Consider the following 20,087-nt stretch of genomic DNA (forward strand, 5'->3'; position numbering starts at 1 on the left):
GTATGTTTGAGCATGTGCTATTGGATCATGTATGTTGGATCATGTGCGTTGGATCATGTACGTTGGATCACGTGTGTTAGATCATGCACGTTGGATCATGTGTGTTGGACCATGTGCGTTGGATCATGTACTTTGGATCATGTGCGTTGGATCATGTATGTTGGATCATGTGCGTTGGATCATGTGCGTTGGATCATGTGCGTTGGATCATGTATGTTGCTTTATGTATGTTGGATCATGTACGTTGGATCATGTGCGTCGGATCATGCATGTTGCTTTATGTATGTTGGATCATGTACATTGGATCATGCACGTTGGATCATGTACCTACCATATCGTGGGAAGGTGGAGGTGAGTATACTGGGGAATGGATTAGCAAAGCTTTAATAATTGGGGGGCAACTGAAGAAATAAGAGAGATTTGGTTGCAAAAAATGGACAGTGAGGAGCCATGAAAAACACAAATGCCAACATTGTGGAGTACTATCTGTGTATGGCGTCTGCCAAAAAACGCAACACTGTACGCCTGGCCACCAATCGTCTGCACCCCATGAGGGTGGGCTTTTCTCATGAGATCACATTGAGTGCCCCCCCCCAGATATAACAGGACGGACGATGACTCCCCCATCACATGAAGGCTTCCATTGCCTGTGGCTGGTCAGGATATGAGCGCAGAGTGAAAGTATGTCGTGTGTGAGTGCCAACTCCCCCTCCCCCCATCCTCCAGGAACACTGACACAGCCCAGTGCCCGGGAAGGGACCAACACTGACTGGCACTGACTGCCCTCCGCCCGGTGTGCGATCCCCGACTACGAGGACTCTGCAGACTCCCATCCGGATTACGTACTCTGCGCCATTCACCAACACAGTCTACGCAAACAGCGTGTGACAGAGAGAGAGTGGAACTTTCTCTGCGTAAAAGGCGTATCTCAGCCCCCGAAAATAGGAGAAGCCCCCCTCCTCCTCCTCCTCCTCCTCCTCCTGTCTCCAAGCCGGTCTCTAGGAACATCTTATAAACAACATGGCGGCCAGGAAGGCTGGAAGGGCAGAGTAGCCGGAGGGAGAGAAGGCGAGGAGTTCACAATGGGGGGGCAACCCGTCACCTGCTAGTCCCGGGGACATGAGGAGCGGAGGACCGACCCGGGACTGCACTGACATCCGGGCTTCTCCGGGATCTCCGCACCATGTCTCTGCACGGATCTCCCTCCACCGGAGCTCACACCAGCAATGCAGACATGGACGACAGACTGCCGCCTATCCTGTGTGCGGCCAGCGCCTCCTCCGGGGTAACTTACCGGTGTACTCATCACCACCCTCAATCCTCATCACCACCCTCAATCCTCATCACCACCCTCATCCTCATCACCACCTTCACCACCCTCAATCCTCATCACCACCCTCATCCTCATCACCACCTTCACCACCCTCAATCCTCATCACCACCCTCAATCCTCATCACCACCCTCATCCTCATAATTACCATCCTCCTCATCAACACCATCACCGTTATTATTAAACAGGACCACCCTCCTCATCACCCCACCATCACCCTCCTCATCACCACCCTCCTCATCCTCATCACCACCCTCAATCCTTATCACCACCTTCACCACCCTCATCATCACCATCCTCCTCATCACCACCATCACCCTCCTCATCACCACCCTCTTCATCCTCATCACCACCCTCCTCATCACCACCATCACCCTCCTCATCACCACCCTCCTCATCCTCATCACCACCCTCCTCATCCTCATAACCACCCTCCTCATCACTACCATCACCCTCCTCATCACCATTATTATTATTATTATTATTATTATTATTAAACAGGACCACCCTCCTCATCCTCATCACCACCCTCCTCATCCTCATCACCACCATCACCCTCCTCATCACCACCCTCCTCATCACCACCCTCCTCATCCTCATCACCACCCTCCTCATCACCACCACACTCCTCATCACCCTCCTCATCACCACCCTCCTCACCCTCATCACTACTCTCCTCATCACCACCATCACCCTCCTCATCCTCATCACCACCCTCCTCATCACCACCATTACCCTCCTCATCACCACCCTCCTCATCACCACCTTCCCCATCACCACCCTCCTCATCACTATTTTCATGTCTATCCTGTGTGCGGCCAGCGCCTCCTCCGGGGAAACTTACCGGCGTACTCACCACCCTCAATCCTTATCACCACCACCACCTTCCTCATCACCACCCTCCTCATCATCACCATTATTATTATTATTAAACAGGACCACCCTCCTCATCACTATCTTCATCTCTATCTTGTGCGTGGCCAGCGCCTCCCCTGGGGTAACTTACTGGCGTACTCACCACCCTTATCTTCATCACCACCATCACCTTCCTCATCACCACCCTCCTCATCCTCATCACCACCATCACCCTCCTCATCACCACCCTCCTCATCCTCATCACCACCATCACCCTCCTCATCACCACCCTCCTCATCCTCATCACCACCCTCCTCATCACCACCATCACCCTCCTAATCACTACCCTCCTCATCCCCATCACCAACATCATCCTCCTCATCACCACCCTCCTCATCCTTATAACCACCCTCCTCATCACCACCCTCCTCATCCTCATCACCACCCTCCTCATCCTCATCATCACCCTCCTCATCCTCATCACCACCCTCCTCATCACTATCTTCATCTCTATCCTGTGTGCGGCCAGCGCCCCCTCCGGGGTAACTTACCGGCATACTTACCATCCTCATCACTATCCTCCTCATCATCACCCTCCTCATCCTCATCACTATCCTATGTGCGGCCAGCGCCTCCTCCGTGGTAGCTTACCGGCGCACTCACCATCCTCATCACCACCCTCATCACCATCCTCCTCATCACCACCACTATCCTCATCACCACCCTCATCCTCATCACTATCCTCTTACCTATTCTGTGTGCGGCCAGCGACTCCTCCGGGGTAACTAACCAGGATACTCACCACCCTCCTCATCACCACCACTATCCTCATCACCACCCTCCTCATCACCACCACCATCCTCATCACCACCCTCCTCTTCCTCATCACTATCCTCATCCCTATCCTGTGTGCAGCCAGCGCCTCCTCCAGGGTAACTTACCGGCGTACTTACCCTCCTCATCACCCTCCTCATCCTCATCCCCACCCTACTCATCACCATCGCTATCCTCATCACCACCCTCCTCATCACTATACTCATCACCACCCTCCTCATCTCCATCCTCTGTGCGGCCAGTGCCTCCTCCGGGGTAACTAACCGGCATACTCATCACTATTACTATCCTCATCACTATCCTCACCCCCATACTGTGTGCGAGTAGCGCCTCCTCCGGGCTAACTAGCCAGCATCCTCACCCTACTCATCCCCATCCCATCCCCTCATATACTGATCCTCATCCTCCCTGCGGCCAGTGCCTCCTCCGGGGTAACTAACCAGCATACTCATCACTATTACTATCCTCATCTCTGTCCTCTGTGTGACCAGTGCCTCCTCCGGGGTAACTAGCTGGAATCATCATCACCCTCCTCATTCTCATCACTATCCTCATCCCCATCCTCCCTGCGGTCAGCGCCTCCTCTGGGGTAACTAGCTGGAATCATCATCACCCTCCACATTCTCATCTCTAGCCTCATCCCCGTCATCTGTGCAGCCAGCGCCTCCTCCGGGGTAACTAGCCGACATCATCATCACCCTCCACATTCTCATCTCTAGCCTCATCCCCGTCATCTGTGCAGCCAGCGCCTCCTCCGGGGTAACTAGCCGACATCATCATCACCCTCCACATTCTCATCACTACTACTACACTCAGGTTGGGGGATCCTCTGGGGTATGAAAACACAGGACTTTGCTCTGATATTTAGGTGTAGCTCAGAACAGACCTCTACATATTGTCAGGTCCTTCCTGGGGAAACCCAAATAACAGTCATTAAAAGTCAGGGGGGGGGAATGTTCCTTACACTGGGGATGAGTGAGAAGAATGGCCCCTTACCTTGTCCTCGTATACTGAGGGTCAGTAGGAACAGTTCCCCATTACATCGAGGATCAGTGAGAATACCCCTATATTGGGGACCAGAGGGAAGCATGCCCCCCTAAGTTGGTTGATAGTGGGAAGAATGCCCCTTACAGTGGTGATCAGTGGGAAGAATGCCCCTTATGTTGGTGGTCAGTGTGAAGAACGCCCTTTATATTGGTGATCAGTGGGAAGAATGCCCTTTATATTGGTGGTCAGTGTGAAGAATTCCCCCTAACGTTGGGGGTCAGTGGGAAGAATGCCCCTTACATTGGTGGTCAGTGGGAAGAATGCCCCCTACATTGGTGGTCAGTGGGAAGAATGCCCCTTACATTGGTGGTCAGTGGGAAGAATGCCCCCTACATTGGTGGTCAGTGGGAAGAATGCCCCTTACATTGGTGGTCAGTGGGAAGAATACCCCTTACATTGGGGGTCAGTGGGAAGAATGCCCCTTACATTGGTGGTCAGTGGGAAGAATGCCCCCTACATTGGTGGTCAGTGGGAAGAATGCCCCTTACATTGGTGGTCAGTGGGAAGAATACCCCCTACATTGGTGGTCAGTGGGAAGAATGCCCCTTACATTGGTGGTCAGTGGGAAGAATGCCCCTTACATTGGTGGTCAGTGGGAAGAATACCCCTTACATTGGTGGTCAGTGGGAAGAATACCCCTTACATTGGTGGTCAGTGGGAAGAATGCCCCTTACATTGGGGGTCAGTGAGAAGAATGCCCCTTACATTGGGGGTCAGTGGGAAGAATGCGCCTTACATTGAGGGTCAGTGGGAAGAATGCGCCTTACATTGAGGGTCAGTGGGAAGAATGCCCCTTACGTTGGGGGTCAGTGGGAAGAATGCCCCTTACATTGGGGGTCAGTGGGAAGAATGCGCCTTACATTGAGGGTCAGTGGGAAGAATGCCCCTTACGTTGGGGGTCAGTGGGAAGAATGCCCCTTACATTGGGGGTCAGTGGGAAGAATGCGCCTTACATTGGGGGTCAGTGGGAAGAATGCCCCTTACATTGGGGGTCAGTGGGAAGAATGCCCCTTACATTGGGGGTCAGTGGGAAGAATGCGCCTTACATTGAGGGTCAGTGGGAAGAATGCGCCTTACATTGAGGGTCAGTGGGAAGAATGCCCCTTACGTTGGGGGTCAGTGGGAAGAATGCCCCTTACATTGGGGGTCAGTGGGAAGAATGCGCCTTACATTGAGGGTCAGTGGGAAGAATGCCCCTTACGTTGGGGGTCAGTGGGAAGAATGCCCCTTACATTGGGGGTCAGTGGGAAGAATGCGCCTTACATTGAGGGTCAGTGGGAAGAATGCCCCTTACGTTGGGGGTCAGTGGGAAGAATGCCCCTTACATTGGGGGTCAGTGGGAAGAATGCGCCTTACATTGAGGGTCAGTGGGAAGAATGCCCCTTACGTTGGGGGTCAGTGGGAAGAATGCCCCTTACATTGGGGGTCAGTGGGAAGAATGCGCCTTACATTGAGGGTCAGTGGGAAGAATGCCCCTTACATTGGGGGTCAGTGGGAAGAATGCCCCTTACATTGGGGGTCAGTGGGAAGAATGCCCCTTACATTGGGGGTCAGTGGGAAGAATGCCCCTTACATTGGGGGTCAGTGGGAAGAATGCCCCTTACATTGGGGGTCAGTGGGAAGAATGCCCCTTACATTGGGGGTCAGTGGGAAAAAGCCTACAAGTGGCTTTGGACCAGACGGAGATCAGTCAGCTCAGGGAACCCCCTAACAACCTCTGGAGGAACTCTCGTTGAGAATAGCTGTTCTAATGAGATTGAAAGCATTGTTTACAGAAGTCAGCTTGTTGGTAACATAAGAGTCTATCTATCTATCTATCTATCTATCTATCTATCTATCTATCTATCTATCTATCTATCTATCTATCTATCTATCTATCTATCTATCTATCTATCTATCTATCTATCTATCTATCCTGATTGGTGGTAGTTCCCTTGTAACTATTAAATTATTTCCTTATTTCATCCTAATTTCCTTGCTGCCAGACACACTTTGTGTAGAGGGACATTGGACTCTGTTTATCTGTACTATATGATGTATATATATGTTATACTGCAGGCTGTGGGTGATTTTTAGTGTTTACAATGAAGACATTTGTGTGCACATTTGTGATTTGATTTTATGGTTTTCATTTGTTTTGCAGTGAAATGATTAGATGAGTTGTAGTCGGGGATGTGTAGTTGGGGTTGGTGTTCAGCTCTCTTTATATAAGCAGCACTAATACTCATCTTTGTGTACAGGCGGTGGGTTTGTTTTGCTGCAGTATTTGGCTGTTTTTACATTTAAAACCCAAACATTTGTGTACTTGTCAGATGTGTGCAGTAGGCGGCATCGAGGATGTTTGTGTTAGATTTGAGGTGTAGTATTTGGTTTTATTAAGATATTTTCATTTTTCTGGTTATCTATTCCAGTTTCTAAACTTGTTTACCCAGTGCTGCAAAGTTCATATTATATACTAGATGCTTTTTACCAGAAAGCTATACTTTAGACATAGTAAAGGCAGCTGTTGTCTGGTTATCTCTAGGCTACATATTTTATTAGTCACTAATAGAGGACAAGCATGCAGATAGTGAAGTCAGATCCCTTCATCTGCACACTAGTCCTAGTAATGAAAGAATTTGTATAGGCATAACAATTAACTCTTCAGCAGCTGTCATAATATTTTCCCAGTACAGGTGTTCTCTAAGGCCCCTTTCCGCTTCAGTTGGATGGAAACCCTTTTTTCCATCCATCTGGTGGATCGGATAAAAACGGACAGGCGGTCCGTTTTCATTCGATCTCCCCATAGAGGAAAGCAGAGATCTGACAGGTCCGTCTCTCTCCACAGTGAGCAGAGACGGACCTGTCATCTGCCAGCTCAGTGAGGATCAGCCGATCGATTCCCTGCTGAGCAAGAGGAGTCTGTGAAAACGGATCCACATGTGTGAAAGGTGCCTAAAAGTTTCCTATTCTGGTTCGCTTTGAATGTTAAATTGTCAAAATTAGTGACACTAAACAACAAAAAAATCTATTTAAGTATACAGTCTACTCTTTATTCAAAAAGTATATTCTATTCTTGTTTTGCTCTCAGCCCCCTCCAAATCTACAAATTCTTTTTTTTTTTTTTTGTTGCTGCTGTGATCAGACTTGCTGTTAGAGGGTGGCTATGCTTGTCCTCCATGGTCCAAATGTAATGCCGCGTACACACGGTTGGAATTTCCGACAGCAAATGTTCAACGTGAGCTTGTTGTCGAAAATTCCGACCGCGTGTAGGCTCCATCGGACATTTGTTGTCAGAATTTCCGACAACAAAAATTTGAGAGCTGGTTCTCAAATTTTCCGACAACAAAATCCGTTGTCGGAAATTCCGATCGTGTGTACACAATTCCGACGCACAAAGTTCCACGCATGCTCGGAATCAAGCAGAATAGCCACACTGGCTATTGAACTTCACTTTTCTCGGCTCGTACGTCACCGCGTTCTTGGCGATTGGAATTTCCAACAACATTTGTGCGACCGTGTGTATGCAAGACAACTTTGAGCCAAGATCCGTCGGAAATTCATCCAGGATTTTGTTGTCGGAATGTCCCATCGTGTGTACAGGGCATTAGTAAGAAGGTTGCCACCCCCTTACTCCTGATAGGAACTAAGGACGATGGGATTTGTAGTGTACATAGAGCAGTGCACATGACTAACCAACATTCACTGTTCATTCCAAACAAATGGAAGTGAGCAGGAAAATGAGAAGTTCAGGATCTCACTAAGGATGTTACAAGGAGGCCGAAAAGCACAGCAAGGGCAGTGTCACATTGCGCTGCTGCAGTTTGCAGCGCAGTGTGCCCAAGGTTTTCATGTGGGTTACCCACACTTTCCCATAGACTTTTATTATGTCCCACGTTTTTAGTGCATTTTCTGAAAGCACACCAAAAATGCAGCATGCCGGACTTTTGGTGCGCTTTCAGAAAATACATGAAAACTGCGAAACGTAATAGAAGTCTATGGGAAACCATGGGTAACCCACATGAAAGCTGCAGGTACATTACATTACAGGGTCATTAAAAATAGGGTGTGTATTGGGTTTTTTCAGAGAATAAAGGTATAATTTAGTGTCACTTTAACCACTTATTGACCGGAAGATTTGCCCCCTTAATGACCAGGCCATTTTTTTGCGATACAGCACTGCGTCGCTTTAACTGACAATTGCGCGGTCGTGCGACACTGTACCCAAACAAAATTGATGTCCTTTTTTTCCCACAAATAGAGCTTTCTTTTGGTGGTATTTGATCACCTCTGCGGTTTTTATTTTTTGCGCTATAAACAAAAAAAAGTGAATTTTGAAAAAAAGAATTATATTTTTTACTTTTTGCTATAATAAATATCCCATAAAAATAAAAAAGTAAACACATTTCTTTATCAGTTTAGGCCGATATGTATTCTTCTACATATTTTTGGTAAAAAAAACCACAATAAGCGTATATACTGATTGGTTTGCACAAAAGTTATAGTGTCTACAAAATAGGGGATAGAATTATGGCATTTTTATTATTTATTAATTTTTTACTAGTAATGGCGGTGATCTGCGATTTTTAGCAGGACTGCGACATTGTGGGGGACAGATCGGACACTTTTGACACTTTTTTAGGACCATTGACATTTATACAGCGATTAGAGCTAAAAATAGCTACTGATTACTATATAAATGTCACTGGCAGGGAAGGGGTTAACACTAGGGGCAATCAAGGGGTTAACTGTGTTCCCTGGGAGGTGTTTCTAACTGTATGGGGGCTGACTGGAGGAGGAGACAAATTGTTGTTCCTAATCACTGGGTACAGACGATTTCTCTCTCCTCCCCTGACAGAACGGGGATCTGTTTGTTTACACTGACAGATCGTGGGTTGTTCGCGTACATCGAGTCCGCCGGAACCGCTGGTTGGCTCCTCTGTTTGTGAATGGGGCCACAAAACGCTGTGTACGTGACGTACAATGACGGCGATTCATGCAGGGGAGCCAACTAGCCGCAGTACAACTGCGGCGGGTGGTCGGTAACTAGTTAAAAAATAAATAATAAGTGATTTGGAGATTAAACTACCACAATGAATAGGGATCATGCTGGATATTAGAGCTGCACAATTCTGGGTAAAATGAGAATCACAAATTTTTATGCTTAGAATAAAGATCACGTTTCTTGGCGTAACATCATCTTTCACATTATACAAAGAAATTGGGCAAACTGGGCTTTAGTTTTTTTCTAAAACATTGCTTTTGAAAGACCGCTGCGCCAATAGAGTGTGATATAAAATATTGAAACGTTCGTCATTTTATTCTCTAGGGTAGTGATAGCGAACCTTGGCACCCCAGGTGTTTTGGAACTACATTTCCCATGATGCTCATGCACTCGGCAGTGTAGTTGAGCATCATGGGAAATGTAGTTTCAAAATATCTGGGGTGCCAAGGTTCGCCATCACTGCTCTAGTGTCTCTGCTAAAAATATATATATAATGTTTGGGGTTTCTAAGTAATTTTCTAGCAAAAAATACTATTTTAACTTGTAAGCAACAGAGTGTCAGAAAAAGGCTTAGTTAAGTGGTTACACTGCCCTCATTTGCAGACCAAAATTAATACCTTTAATCTAAAAGAACCAAATGATAGATACAATGTTTCTTTTTATTTCAGCCCTGACCAATGTTGTGAGAAACTTTGAGGCTGCCTTTTTTTTTTTTCTTTTTTTTTGACAGATGTGAGCAGAGAACGGCTCTGCACTTGTTACATGAATCGTGGAAATGCCAAAATAAGATTGTGAGGGGGGTTGAGTCAAGATTGCGATATTTTAACGACTAATTGTGCAGCTCTACTGGATATACTAACAAATATAATATTTATTTATTCCAAGTATGTCACTATGACAAGTCTGGGTTCACATAGGAGTGGTTTGTGAAACCACATGGAGTTCGGACAGGAAGCGCACCACATTCCTGTTGAAATCGCATGTGATTCTTTGCAGTGCGATTTGAGCCCATTAATTTTGTATGGGCTCAAATCGCACCGCAAAGCTATTGGTTTCGGGTTTTGGAGCATTTTCATGAGTACTTATGAAAATAGTCAGTATCGGTACCAATACAGATATCAGTTTCGGTGCAACCCTAATATATATTGTACATTCACTTCAGTCCCTGCCCTCAAGGCGCTTACAATCTAAGATTCCTAGCAAAAAAGTTGCGCTAATGGGAGAAATGGTATTATGGCTCCCAATGATGGGTACCAGAAATCACAATAGTGATACTACATGAATTAAATCAAATAACTAGAGTGCAAACTGGAGTGTTACAAACTAAACATGAATCTAATACAATCAAAAAAATATGCAAATGTGAAGGGAAATTCAGTTAGGAATGTCCATAAACTTAGTGAAGTGAAAAAAACAAACAAAAAAAAAAATAATTTTTATAATATATATTAAAAAATGTAAATGAGTCCATAATGCAAAATCTAAATCCCAAGGTGATGCGTAGTGAAAATCCACACTGTAGTGACAAGTGCACAGATGAAGCCTCCACCACGGAAAAATACTGCCGCTTACCAGAAATCGTAGGTCCCTTATTACAGGGGACCACACTGAGCGGGTGGCTGTAACCCCAGCCCGGGATCTCACAGGCAGGCACTGGATACCTCAGCGTCAATGGAGATCGCCAGCAGAAAACTCAGCAGGGCAGTGATATCACCAAAAAAACAACAAAGGGCTCCACATAGCGTAAATCCTTTAACATTTAATCAAACATGAAGTGGACAAATGGACACTTACAGATCCGTGAAAATAAGTAGGCAAAAACAATAAAGCCCCACACACACTATCAGATTTTCTGCTGAGTTTTTCCTTCAGATTTACCAAAACCATGTAGTGCAAGGGCCTGCCTGATTGCATGCACATTGAAACTCCTAAAGTTTGACCTCATAATATATGGTTTTGGTAAATCTGAAGGAAAAACTCAGCAGAAAATCTGATAGTATGTATGGGGGTTAAGAGTAAGCCGGCCAGCTCCCAAACAGCCCGTAACTTCCGGGATTGAACGCGCAGCGGTGACATCAGAATGTAGCTCCTCCTCCCTATGTTCTGACAGCGCAACTTTTTTGCTTTGTATTTCTGATTGGTGTCGTATAACACTTTGTAGTTGCAGCTCATTTTATTTATTCCTTAGCGAAGTATTTTTTAAACCCAATCTAAGATTCCTAACTCACACATTCATACACATACTAGGTCCAATCTAGACAGGAGCCAATTAACTTATCAGCATGTCTTTGGAGTGTGGGAGAAAGTACCCGGAGGAATACCACGCAGGCACAGGGAGAACACACACACTCCGGGCAGGTAGCTTTTATATTAATAATAATATAGTTATCCATAGCAGGTAATCACAAAGCATCGGTGATCTAAGGACAATGAAATTTGATTGGTTGCTCTGGATTTCTGCACATTATTTATACATTTTTCTGTTTGCAGAGTTTTAGGGGAAAATCACACTTTTTTTTACACTTCAGTGCATTACTGCAATGCATGTTAATGCACACTATGTGCATTGCAGTGCCTTTCGTTTTAAATAGTATCCACATGCACCTCCGACACATATATTGCACAGTAAGGCACTATATTGCGTTGTGGTGTGCTGTGTCAGAAAAAAATGCCACGTGTACTTTTTATGTCTGTTCTTATGCGTTGGCAGCCCATTCAAAATGCCTTATCGCAATGCATGAAATCCAGAGCAACCAATCAAATTTCATTGTCCTTAGATCGCTGATGCTTTGTGATTACCTGCTATGGATTACTGCAGTTTGCACATGGCTGCTGCTTTTTGCACTGCAAACCCAATAACTCCAAAAGGGCGAAATAACACACCACATTATTATTAATACAAAAGCTACCTGCCTGGAGTGTGTGTGTTCTCCCTGTGCCTGCGTGGTATTCCTCCGGGTACTTTCTCCCACACTCCAAAGACATGCTGATAAGTTAATTGGCTCCTGTCTAGATTGGACCTAGTATGTGTATGAATGTGTACACCAGTGGCGTCCCGCCACACAGCCGCTGCTCACCTCCCATTGGCTGTCCCGGCTTCCTAACTCTCTCTGGGCTGGACAGGTGGAAGGTGGGACGCTCGATGATTGGGGGACAGCATAGAGCCTGGGAGCTGGAGGGTTACGAGTGGAGTAACCGTATGGGACACATAGGAAGTCCTGTGTCTGCAAAGAAAAAACAATATTTTGGGGGATGCTATAGTACCCACCTGGTGTCACACCTGCTTTTGAAGTATGTACAACCAATCCTTCTGCAGAGCAGCCAATGGGAGGAAGCCAGCAGCGCTGCAGGGGGATCCTTTGCCTTGGTGTGGTATCACCCGGGTGCGGTCTGCACCCCCATAGTGACGCCACTGATGTACACCACTGCAACGCACAAAGATGCCAGTGTTTGATTAGGCCCCTAAGGAATAAGGGTGCTTGCAATCTAATTGTTTATTGTAGTTGTCAGAGCCCTTAAAGCTGTGACGGTATGGTTGGAGATGGAATAATAAATGCAGACAACAGATACAAATCATGTTGGACAGCTGGTCCTTCATTAGGTATATTATTTGATTTATATTTCGGGGGGGGGGGGACATAGGACAGTAATATAAGAGCACTGAGCTGGAAAAGCAACCACTCCAATGGACAGCATCAATGTAATGTTTACTGCTGATGTGCTATTTATAGGTCAGTCATTGTGCATCCTTCCCCTTTACTATTGGCTGGAACTGCCAATAGATGTTCTTCAGCATCAGTGGGAAGTAGTGTAGGCTCCTACAGTAACCAGAGAAATAGGTAAATTAAGGACATATAGTAAAAATACTTGACAAATAAAGCCCAACTCCTGGAATTAAAAAAAAAAATCCACCCTTGCATTGGGGATTTAAATTACAGGCTGTAGAACTTCCCTTATACCCGACTCTGTTCTCTATCAAAGATGGTTCTATCCTGCAAGCAATATTATACATCTTTTATTAGTTGTCCTAGTACATCTTTCAAAGCTGAACTGTTAGCTCTAGTCTAGATGAATGATTGGTCATGTTTGTACCCACTGAAAAGATTGTGATAATGAGAAATGTCACTGCAATATACTAATTATAAATGAGGGCACTGCTGCTTGTTTAAAGTGGAACTTTACTCTCCTAATCAACATTATTTTTAATCCTTATGCTGCTAGCATTAGTAAATAGATAGGAAAGTATATCATATTTACTTATTTTGAACATTTTTTTTTTTACATTTCTTCAGTTACTTCCTGGTTTCTTGCCTAGGCAAATGATGTCATTTATCCCAGGAGTCTTAAGAAGGGGAGGAGAGGAAGAGGGTTTATTTCAGCTAAGCACACTCTCCTGTTTGCATGCTTGAGCTAAGGGCAGATGGATTTCAGAAAATGAATGCTACATGAGTCATTTGCCCTTACCCAAGATAGCTATGGCTAGAAATGCTAGGGGGTTGTTTTTCAAAGTGATTTCTCAACAAAGTGAAGCATAGAGACGTGGATGGATGGGCGAGTTTGCTTTGAATATTAATAATGATTTAAATTGTGTAAAACATTTTTCCAGCAAAGGTCCAAAATGTATGTTTGGTTCATCCCTCACAACACAGTTCACCTTCCTATATCAGTGTCCTCAGTTCCGCCCTTCACATCATAATCCCCATTATTTACAAGGTGACAATTTAATTCCTGGAACCTACTGTAAAAAAAAAATGTTTCCTTATCTATACACTAGTAGCTATTGTCACCTTTCAAATAGTCCCCTTGTAAACCAATGCAATTTTGTAAACTGCTGTGTTACTGTTGGATACTTTCCTGGAATTCGTTTTCCAGAACCTTGGGCGGTATCATTGTTGCAGCACGATGAATGTTCAGAATGTCATCAAATTTAATTTTAGAGCATTTTTAAAATTTTGGAAATAGGCAGAAGTCGCAGGGTGCTTAGTCAGAGGAACAAGGTGGTAGGTCAAGTTTCTGAATGGATTTCTGGGCCAGGAACTCACAAACACTTAACATATCATGTGCAGGAGCATCGGCATGGTGGAGAATCCATTTGTCAGGCCAGAGTTTCGATCTTTTCCTCCAAACAGATTCCTGTAACATTTTCAAAATTGCCAGGTAACAATGTTGTTTGATCGCTGTACTATGTTCTATGAACTCCTAGTGAACTATCCCTTTGTGATCAAAAAAACACACCAGCATGGTTGTGAACTAAAGCCCCATACACACTATCAGATTTTCTGCTGATTTTTTCCTTCAGATTTACCAAAACCATATAATATGAGGTCAAACCTTAAGAGTTTCAATTTGTATGCAATCAGGCAGGCCCTTGCACTACATTGTTTTGGTAAATCTAAAGACAAAAATCAGCAGAAAATCTGATAGTGACATGTGAACGATACATGTGTGCTTTATTCGGGTGAGGTGAATTCTTTGTTTTCCACTGCATGTTCTGGTGTCTTGTTTCTGGATCATACTGGAAACACCATGCTTCATCACTACCCTACCCTACCAACCCTATCGAACACCACCTCTGCATTCTTCCAAAGATCAGATGAAATTTGAAGACAACATTCTTCATGATCTTCTGTCAAGATTCGAGGCACCATCTTTGTGGAAGTCTTTCTCACTTCCAAATCCTCCGTTAGAATCTACTGTACTGTTTCCCTGTTCATGTTCAATTCTTCTGCCATCATTCACACATTCAATCTTCCATCTGAGCGTACAAGAGTTCACACTCTGGCCACATTTGCATCCATCCCTTGCATTTTTGGTAGCCCACTTTTTGTGTCATCGTGGATACCTTCCTGCCCCTTCTTAAACCGCCTATACCTATCAAAACACTTGATTTCTTTATGGAATGTTCACCATAAGCAAATAGAGAGCTAAAGTTTCACTCACACTTTTGCCAGTTTTTATTAAAAATTTGATGTTCCAGATTCCTACCACTCATTTTCTGCCAACAGCGCAACACATACGTGTTTCTTCTACTATTCCATAAAGACTGAAACAAATGGTTAGCGACCCAGGCGAGTGCAAGTTAGAACATATCAGAACACGCTCAAATGTAAATGGCTGTGTGACTCAGCACCATAGTGGTACGCTGCGAGCATTCTGGGAATGAAATTGTCACACCTCATATATGACATACCCCCTTCACATCACAGTCTCCCATTCACATCGCATACTCCCTTCACCTCACAGCCCCCCACCTTTATGTCACATACAGTACCCCCTTCACATCACAGCCCCCTCCTTTACATCACAGTCCCCCTCCCTTATATAACATACCCCCTTCACATCATAGTTCTCCTCCTTTACATCACATACCTCCATCCCATCACAGTCCCCCTCCTTTACATCACATACCCCCTTGACATCGCAGCCCCCCTTCTTTTTATCACATACTCCCTTCACCCCACAGCCCCTCTCTTTTACATCACATTCCCCCTCCTTTACATTACATACCCCCTTCATATCAACCCCCCCCCCCCCACCTCACATCACAGTCCCTTCTTCATATCACAACCAACCTCCCCTTCACATCACAGGCTCCCCTTTACATCAGTGTCTTCAGCCTCCCCTTCACATAAACGCCCCTCCCCCATTTACTTCGGTGTCCCCCCCTTCACACCATAGCCCCCTTTAATTCAGTGTCCTCAGCTGTCCTTCACATCACAGCCCCCCCCTTTTACATCGGTCTCCTCAGCCTCTCTTTTATATCACAGCCCCCCCCCTTTTAAATCAGACTCCCCTTCATATCACATTCCCTTATTCATATTAGTGTCCACAGCTCCCTACTCTTCACAGTTACAAGTGCCCACTTCACAGGCGCAGCAGTCCTGAATGGAGGGTTGGAGCTATCCGGCTTTTCATGTTAACAAGCGGTTGATTGGTTGCTAGAACCACCCTTCATCCTAGCAACCATTCACCCACTTGCTTACAGGAGCCTCTGTCCTGCTGCCAAAATGACAGCAGCAGTGGCAGCTAAGAGGAGACCTGGAAGAGGGTCTACAGTGCAGCTGGATGAGGAAGCAGAAAGAAAGACACTCTTGGCTGCTGATTTGCAGGATCACATCGGTCCAGATGGGACTGTTGTGATTATCTATTTAGCGATGTCTAACTTAGAGAATTACTGACAGGGAGTTGCTATGTGAAATATTTTAGTCTGAGAAAAAAAAATTGCTATGATGTTTCAGAATTTGTAGTGTCTGTCCATTGCAAGCAAAACCTTTGTGGTTTTTTGGGTTGAAACTGATATTTCAGTAGGGCTGCATTTCTGCCATTACAGTCATGTTGGTAGAATGAGACAGGCTTGTCTGCAATTTCAACAGTACTCCAGGTTTGAAAGTTTGTGAGTTTTAAATTATGTGCCGATGGCTGACCTGTATGTAAAAAGCGGACTAGTGGGCCTACTATGTTTAGTAGGAAAGTTACAATATGTTGCTATAGGGAGCTGTGATGGAATGTTGCAACAGTCACAGCTTGATTAATGGTGTTAGCTCATCACCCTAGCATAAAAAGTACAATCCTAAGAATGGAAAAACAAACTATTGAATGTAAAAGTTATTCATTGGCATATTCGTAAAAATTGTTACCAACTTCTCTCATTTCTCTAGCAACATATCTGGATAAAACCTGAATATTTATAGCTTCTAACTTACCCAATTTGTACAAACATATTTGACTTTAAACCTTTTTGAAAACTTCTAAATAACATACCGTGTAGCCTAAAAAAAAATGTATTCACTATTGAGGAAAAACAATAGCAGTTTTAAAATTAAAACTGACATTTTTAATGTGCCCTTTCATGTGCCAACATACATTTTGCTGCAAACCAAAAAAAAAAAGATCCATAAAAACGCAATTCAGAATTTTTCTTTTTATGTAAATGTGTAAATAGAATTTAAGTACATTTGAGAAAAATGTAGAAAATGTCTGGAATCTGAAAAAAAACTGTCAAAAGTTATGATGTGCAGGAAGCTAAAAAATAATATAGCCTTATGTCTTCCCACTTTTCCTAATGAAAGTAGATTACACCAGTTCAACATTCTCAACTGTATAATCAGCACAAGAAGGAAACGTGTCTACTTATCTTGACCAGTTCATTTTGCAAAACAGATAGTTCAGAATCATTTGAATTACTAATAAAAATTGCTGCCAAGTTTATACCAAACAATTTTATTACGCACAATGTTTAAATCAGCATTTTCAAAATAAAACAGGCACAGTTGTGCACCTATTATGATTAAGTCCCCAAATATCAGTGCTATAGAAAAGTTCATTATGTACAAGCATTTAAGTAATTTGGTGGCTCCAGTTAAATGTTGGGAAATATAAAAGATTTTGGAGGCCTAATGTCTAATTTCCAGCTTCTTCAAAGAGCTATAAAATACTACTAACATTTTTTAGGATGCTGTGCCATTATAAGGAATGAGGATTAATAAGGTTTGCTAATAAAAGACAGTATAACATTTTTTTAGGTAGTGAGCACTGAGTTTGTCTTGTGACTCTTTCTCCTTGAAAAACTGTAAAGAAACAAAACTAAAACTCTTGTCTATGACTTTGGCAGCTCATAAGGTGAGAATTGTAGACACAGCCAAGAACCTAAGGTTTCCTGCTCAGGCACAAAGAATTACAGAATTGTGTCATCTCTGGACCAACATTTTATTTCCGGATGTAGATGTACTCTCTGGATCAGGGGTTTCCAAACCATGGCCATATCCGGCCCGCTGTAAGATTTTACCTAGCCGGAAGCAACTCTGATGTGAAAGGGACTTCTGATATTAAAGAGGGACTCGGTGAAATGGGGGACTGATGTGAAACAGGACTTTGAAGTGAAGGGAGGACTCTGATGTCAAAGGGTAGTCTCTGATGTGAAGGTGACTTCTGATGTGAAAGGGGGGCATGTGATGCAAAAGGGGGGACTGCCGATTTGATGTAATTTCTTGAAACACGTTTATTCATACATTTAATTTGTAATCATTCATTTATTATACTTTTCTGGCTTGTAAATATTTGTAAAGAATACAGTATGATCCTTGTACTGAAAAAAATGGAGACTCGTGCTCTGGATGGTTGACTGAAAAAAACATGGCTTTGGCTTGTTGGAAAGACAGGAAGATACAGTTATTGATGTAATCTCTTGAAAGGGAATTGATTGGCTGTGAACTTTTCGACCACTTGATTGACTTGGCCAGAACGGTGCAACTCTTGACACAGAGCCGTGTATTTTATGTATTTTAAGCTGCGCTTTTGCAGTTCAGTGTACACAACCACTTCAATCCTTCGGACACAGCTGATCAAAAATCAAGGTAAAGGACCAATCACAGCAGCCTTTTACCATGTAATAAGCTGTGTCCAATCACAGCTTACCACATGTAAACAGACTTGCCGGTTATCGGCAGTCCTTTCCTCCCACACTGTGGGAGGAAAGGAGAGCTGTTAAACGACAAGCCTGTCAGCACATCATTACACTGATAATCAGGGCAGCCCTATCACTGCCTATCAGTGCAGCCTTTCATTACGGCCTATCAGTGCCCATCAGTGCAGCCTTTCAGTGTGGCCTATCAGTGCCCATTAGTGCAGCTTCATCAGCACACATCAGTGAAGAAGAAAAATGACTTTAACCGCTTGCCGCCCACCGGCCGTCATATGACGGCCTGGCGGCGTGGCTCTCGTTCTGGGCGGGCGATATATGACGTCTGTCCATTTAAACAGGGCATGCGCACGATCGTGTGCACGCAGCCCTGTACTGTCGGTGGCAGCGTGTCACGGAGACACCGCTCGTCACCGAGGGGGGTGAACAGCCATTGGGCATGGCTGTTTACCACGTGATCGGCCGTGATGAAGTCACGGCAGATCACAGATAGTACCTCCCCACTTTGCACGGCGCATGCGCGTGAGCACTTCGGTGGCAGTGTGTTCCCGGGAACACTGCTTGTCACCGACACTGGTAAACAGCCATTGGCCGGCGGCTGTTTACCACCTGATCGGCTGTGATCCTTTCACAGCCAATCACTAAATGTAAACACAGAGCGATAACGAGATGTTACTGGGTTCTCCTCCTCACACACACCGATCGTGTGTGAGAAGGAGATTGTGGTAACATCTCGTTAGCGCTTACAGTGTACACCAATCACACTGGTTGCCCCCCCAATAAAGAGGACCTGTCACCACCCATCAAAGTACCTGCCACAGTCCATCCAAGTACCTGTCACAGTCCATATGAGTACCCGAGTACCTGAGTACCTGTCACAGTCCATCTGAGTATCTGTCATGCCGCGTACACACGGTCGGACTTTTCGTCTACAAAAGTCCGACAGCCTGTCCGACAGACTTCCTGCAGACTTTCGGCGGACTTGCAGCAGACTTTCTAACGAACGGACTTGCCTACACACGACCACACAAAAGTCCGACGGATTCGTACGTGATGACGTACACCGGACTAAAATAAGGAAGTTCATAGCCAGTAGCCAATAGCTGCCCTAGCATGGGTTTTTGTCCGTCGGACTAGCACACAGACGAGCGGATTTCGGGGTCCGTCGTAGTTACGACGTAAAGATTTGAAGCATGTTTCAAATCTAAAGTCCGTCGGATTTGAGGCTGAAAAAGTCTGCTGAAAGTCCGGAGAAGCCCACACACGATCGGATTACCAGCCAGCTTTAGTCCGTCGGCGTCCGTTGGACTTTTGTAGACGAAAAGTCCGACCGTGTGTACGCGGCATCACAGTTCATCTCAGTACCTGAGTACCTGTCACAGTCCATCTGAGTATCTGTCACAGTTCATCTCAGTACTTGAGTACCTGTCACAGTCCATCTGAGTACCTGTCACAGTCCATCTGAGTACCTGTCACAGCCCATCTGAGTACCTGTCACCGCCCTTCAGAGTACCTGTCACCACCCATCAGTGTACCCGAGTACCAGTCACCAGCCCATCAGAGTACCCAAGTATCTATCTGTAGCCCATTAGGGTACCTGAGTACCTGTCACCAGGCC

The 20,087-nt window shown here is 45.0% G+C and overlaps 1 protein-coding gene across 4 annotated transcripts in view; it reads left to right on the plus strand.

Annotated features, from left to right (window-relative positions):
* Positions 1 to 632: 632 nt before the first annotated feature.
* Positions 633 to 20,087, plus strand: part of HECTD2 (HECT domain E3 ubiquitin protein ligase 2) — a 150,255-nt gene continuing 130,800 nt past the window's right edge. For 2 of the 4 annotated variants that reach the window (XM_073596408.1, XM_073596410.1), the window contains exon 1: positions 633 to 1,285. In XM_073596408.1, coding sequence (XP_073452509.1) covers positions 1,184 to 1,285 — 102 coding nt within the window. In that variant the 5' untranslated portion in view covers positions 633 to 1,183. Of the gene's footprint in view, positions 1,286 to 3,633; positions 3,780 to 20,087 lie in introns of those variants that run through there. The other 2 variants (XM_073596409.1, XM_073596411.1) reach the window with 1 other exon arrangement.

Source organism: Aquarana catesbeiana, linkage group LG08, assembly GCF_042186555.1.
Source record: "Aquarana catesbeiana isolate 2022-GZ linkage group LG08, ASM4218655v1, whole genome shotgun sequence".
NCBI classification, from domain to species: domain Eukaryota; kingdom Metazoa; phylum Chordata; class Amphibia; order Anura; family Ranidae; genus Aquarana; species Aquarana catesbeiana.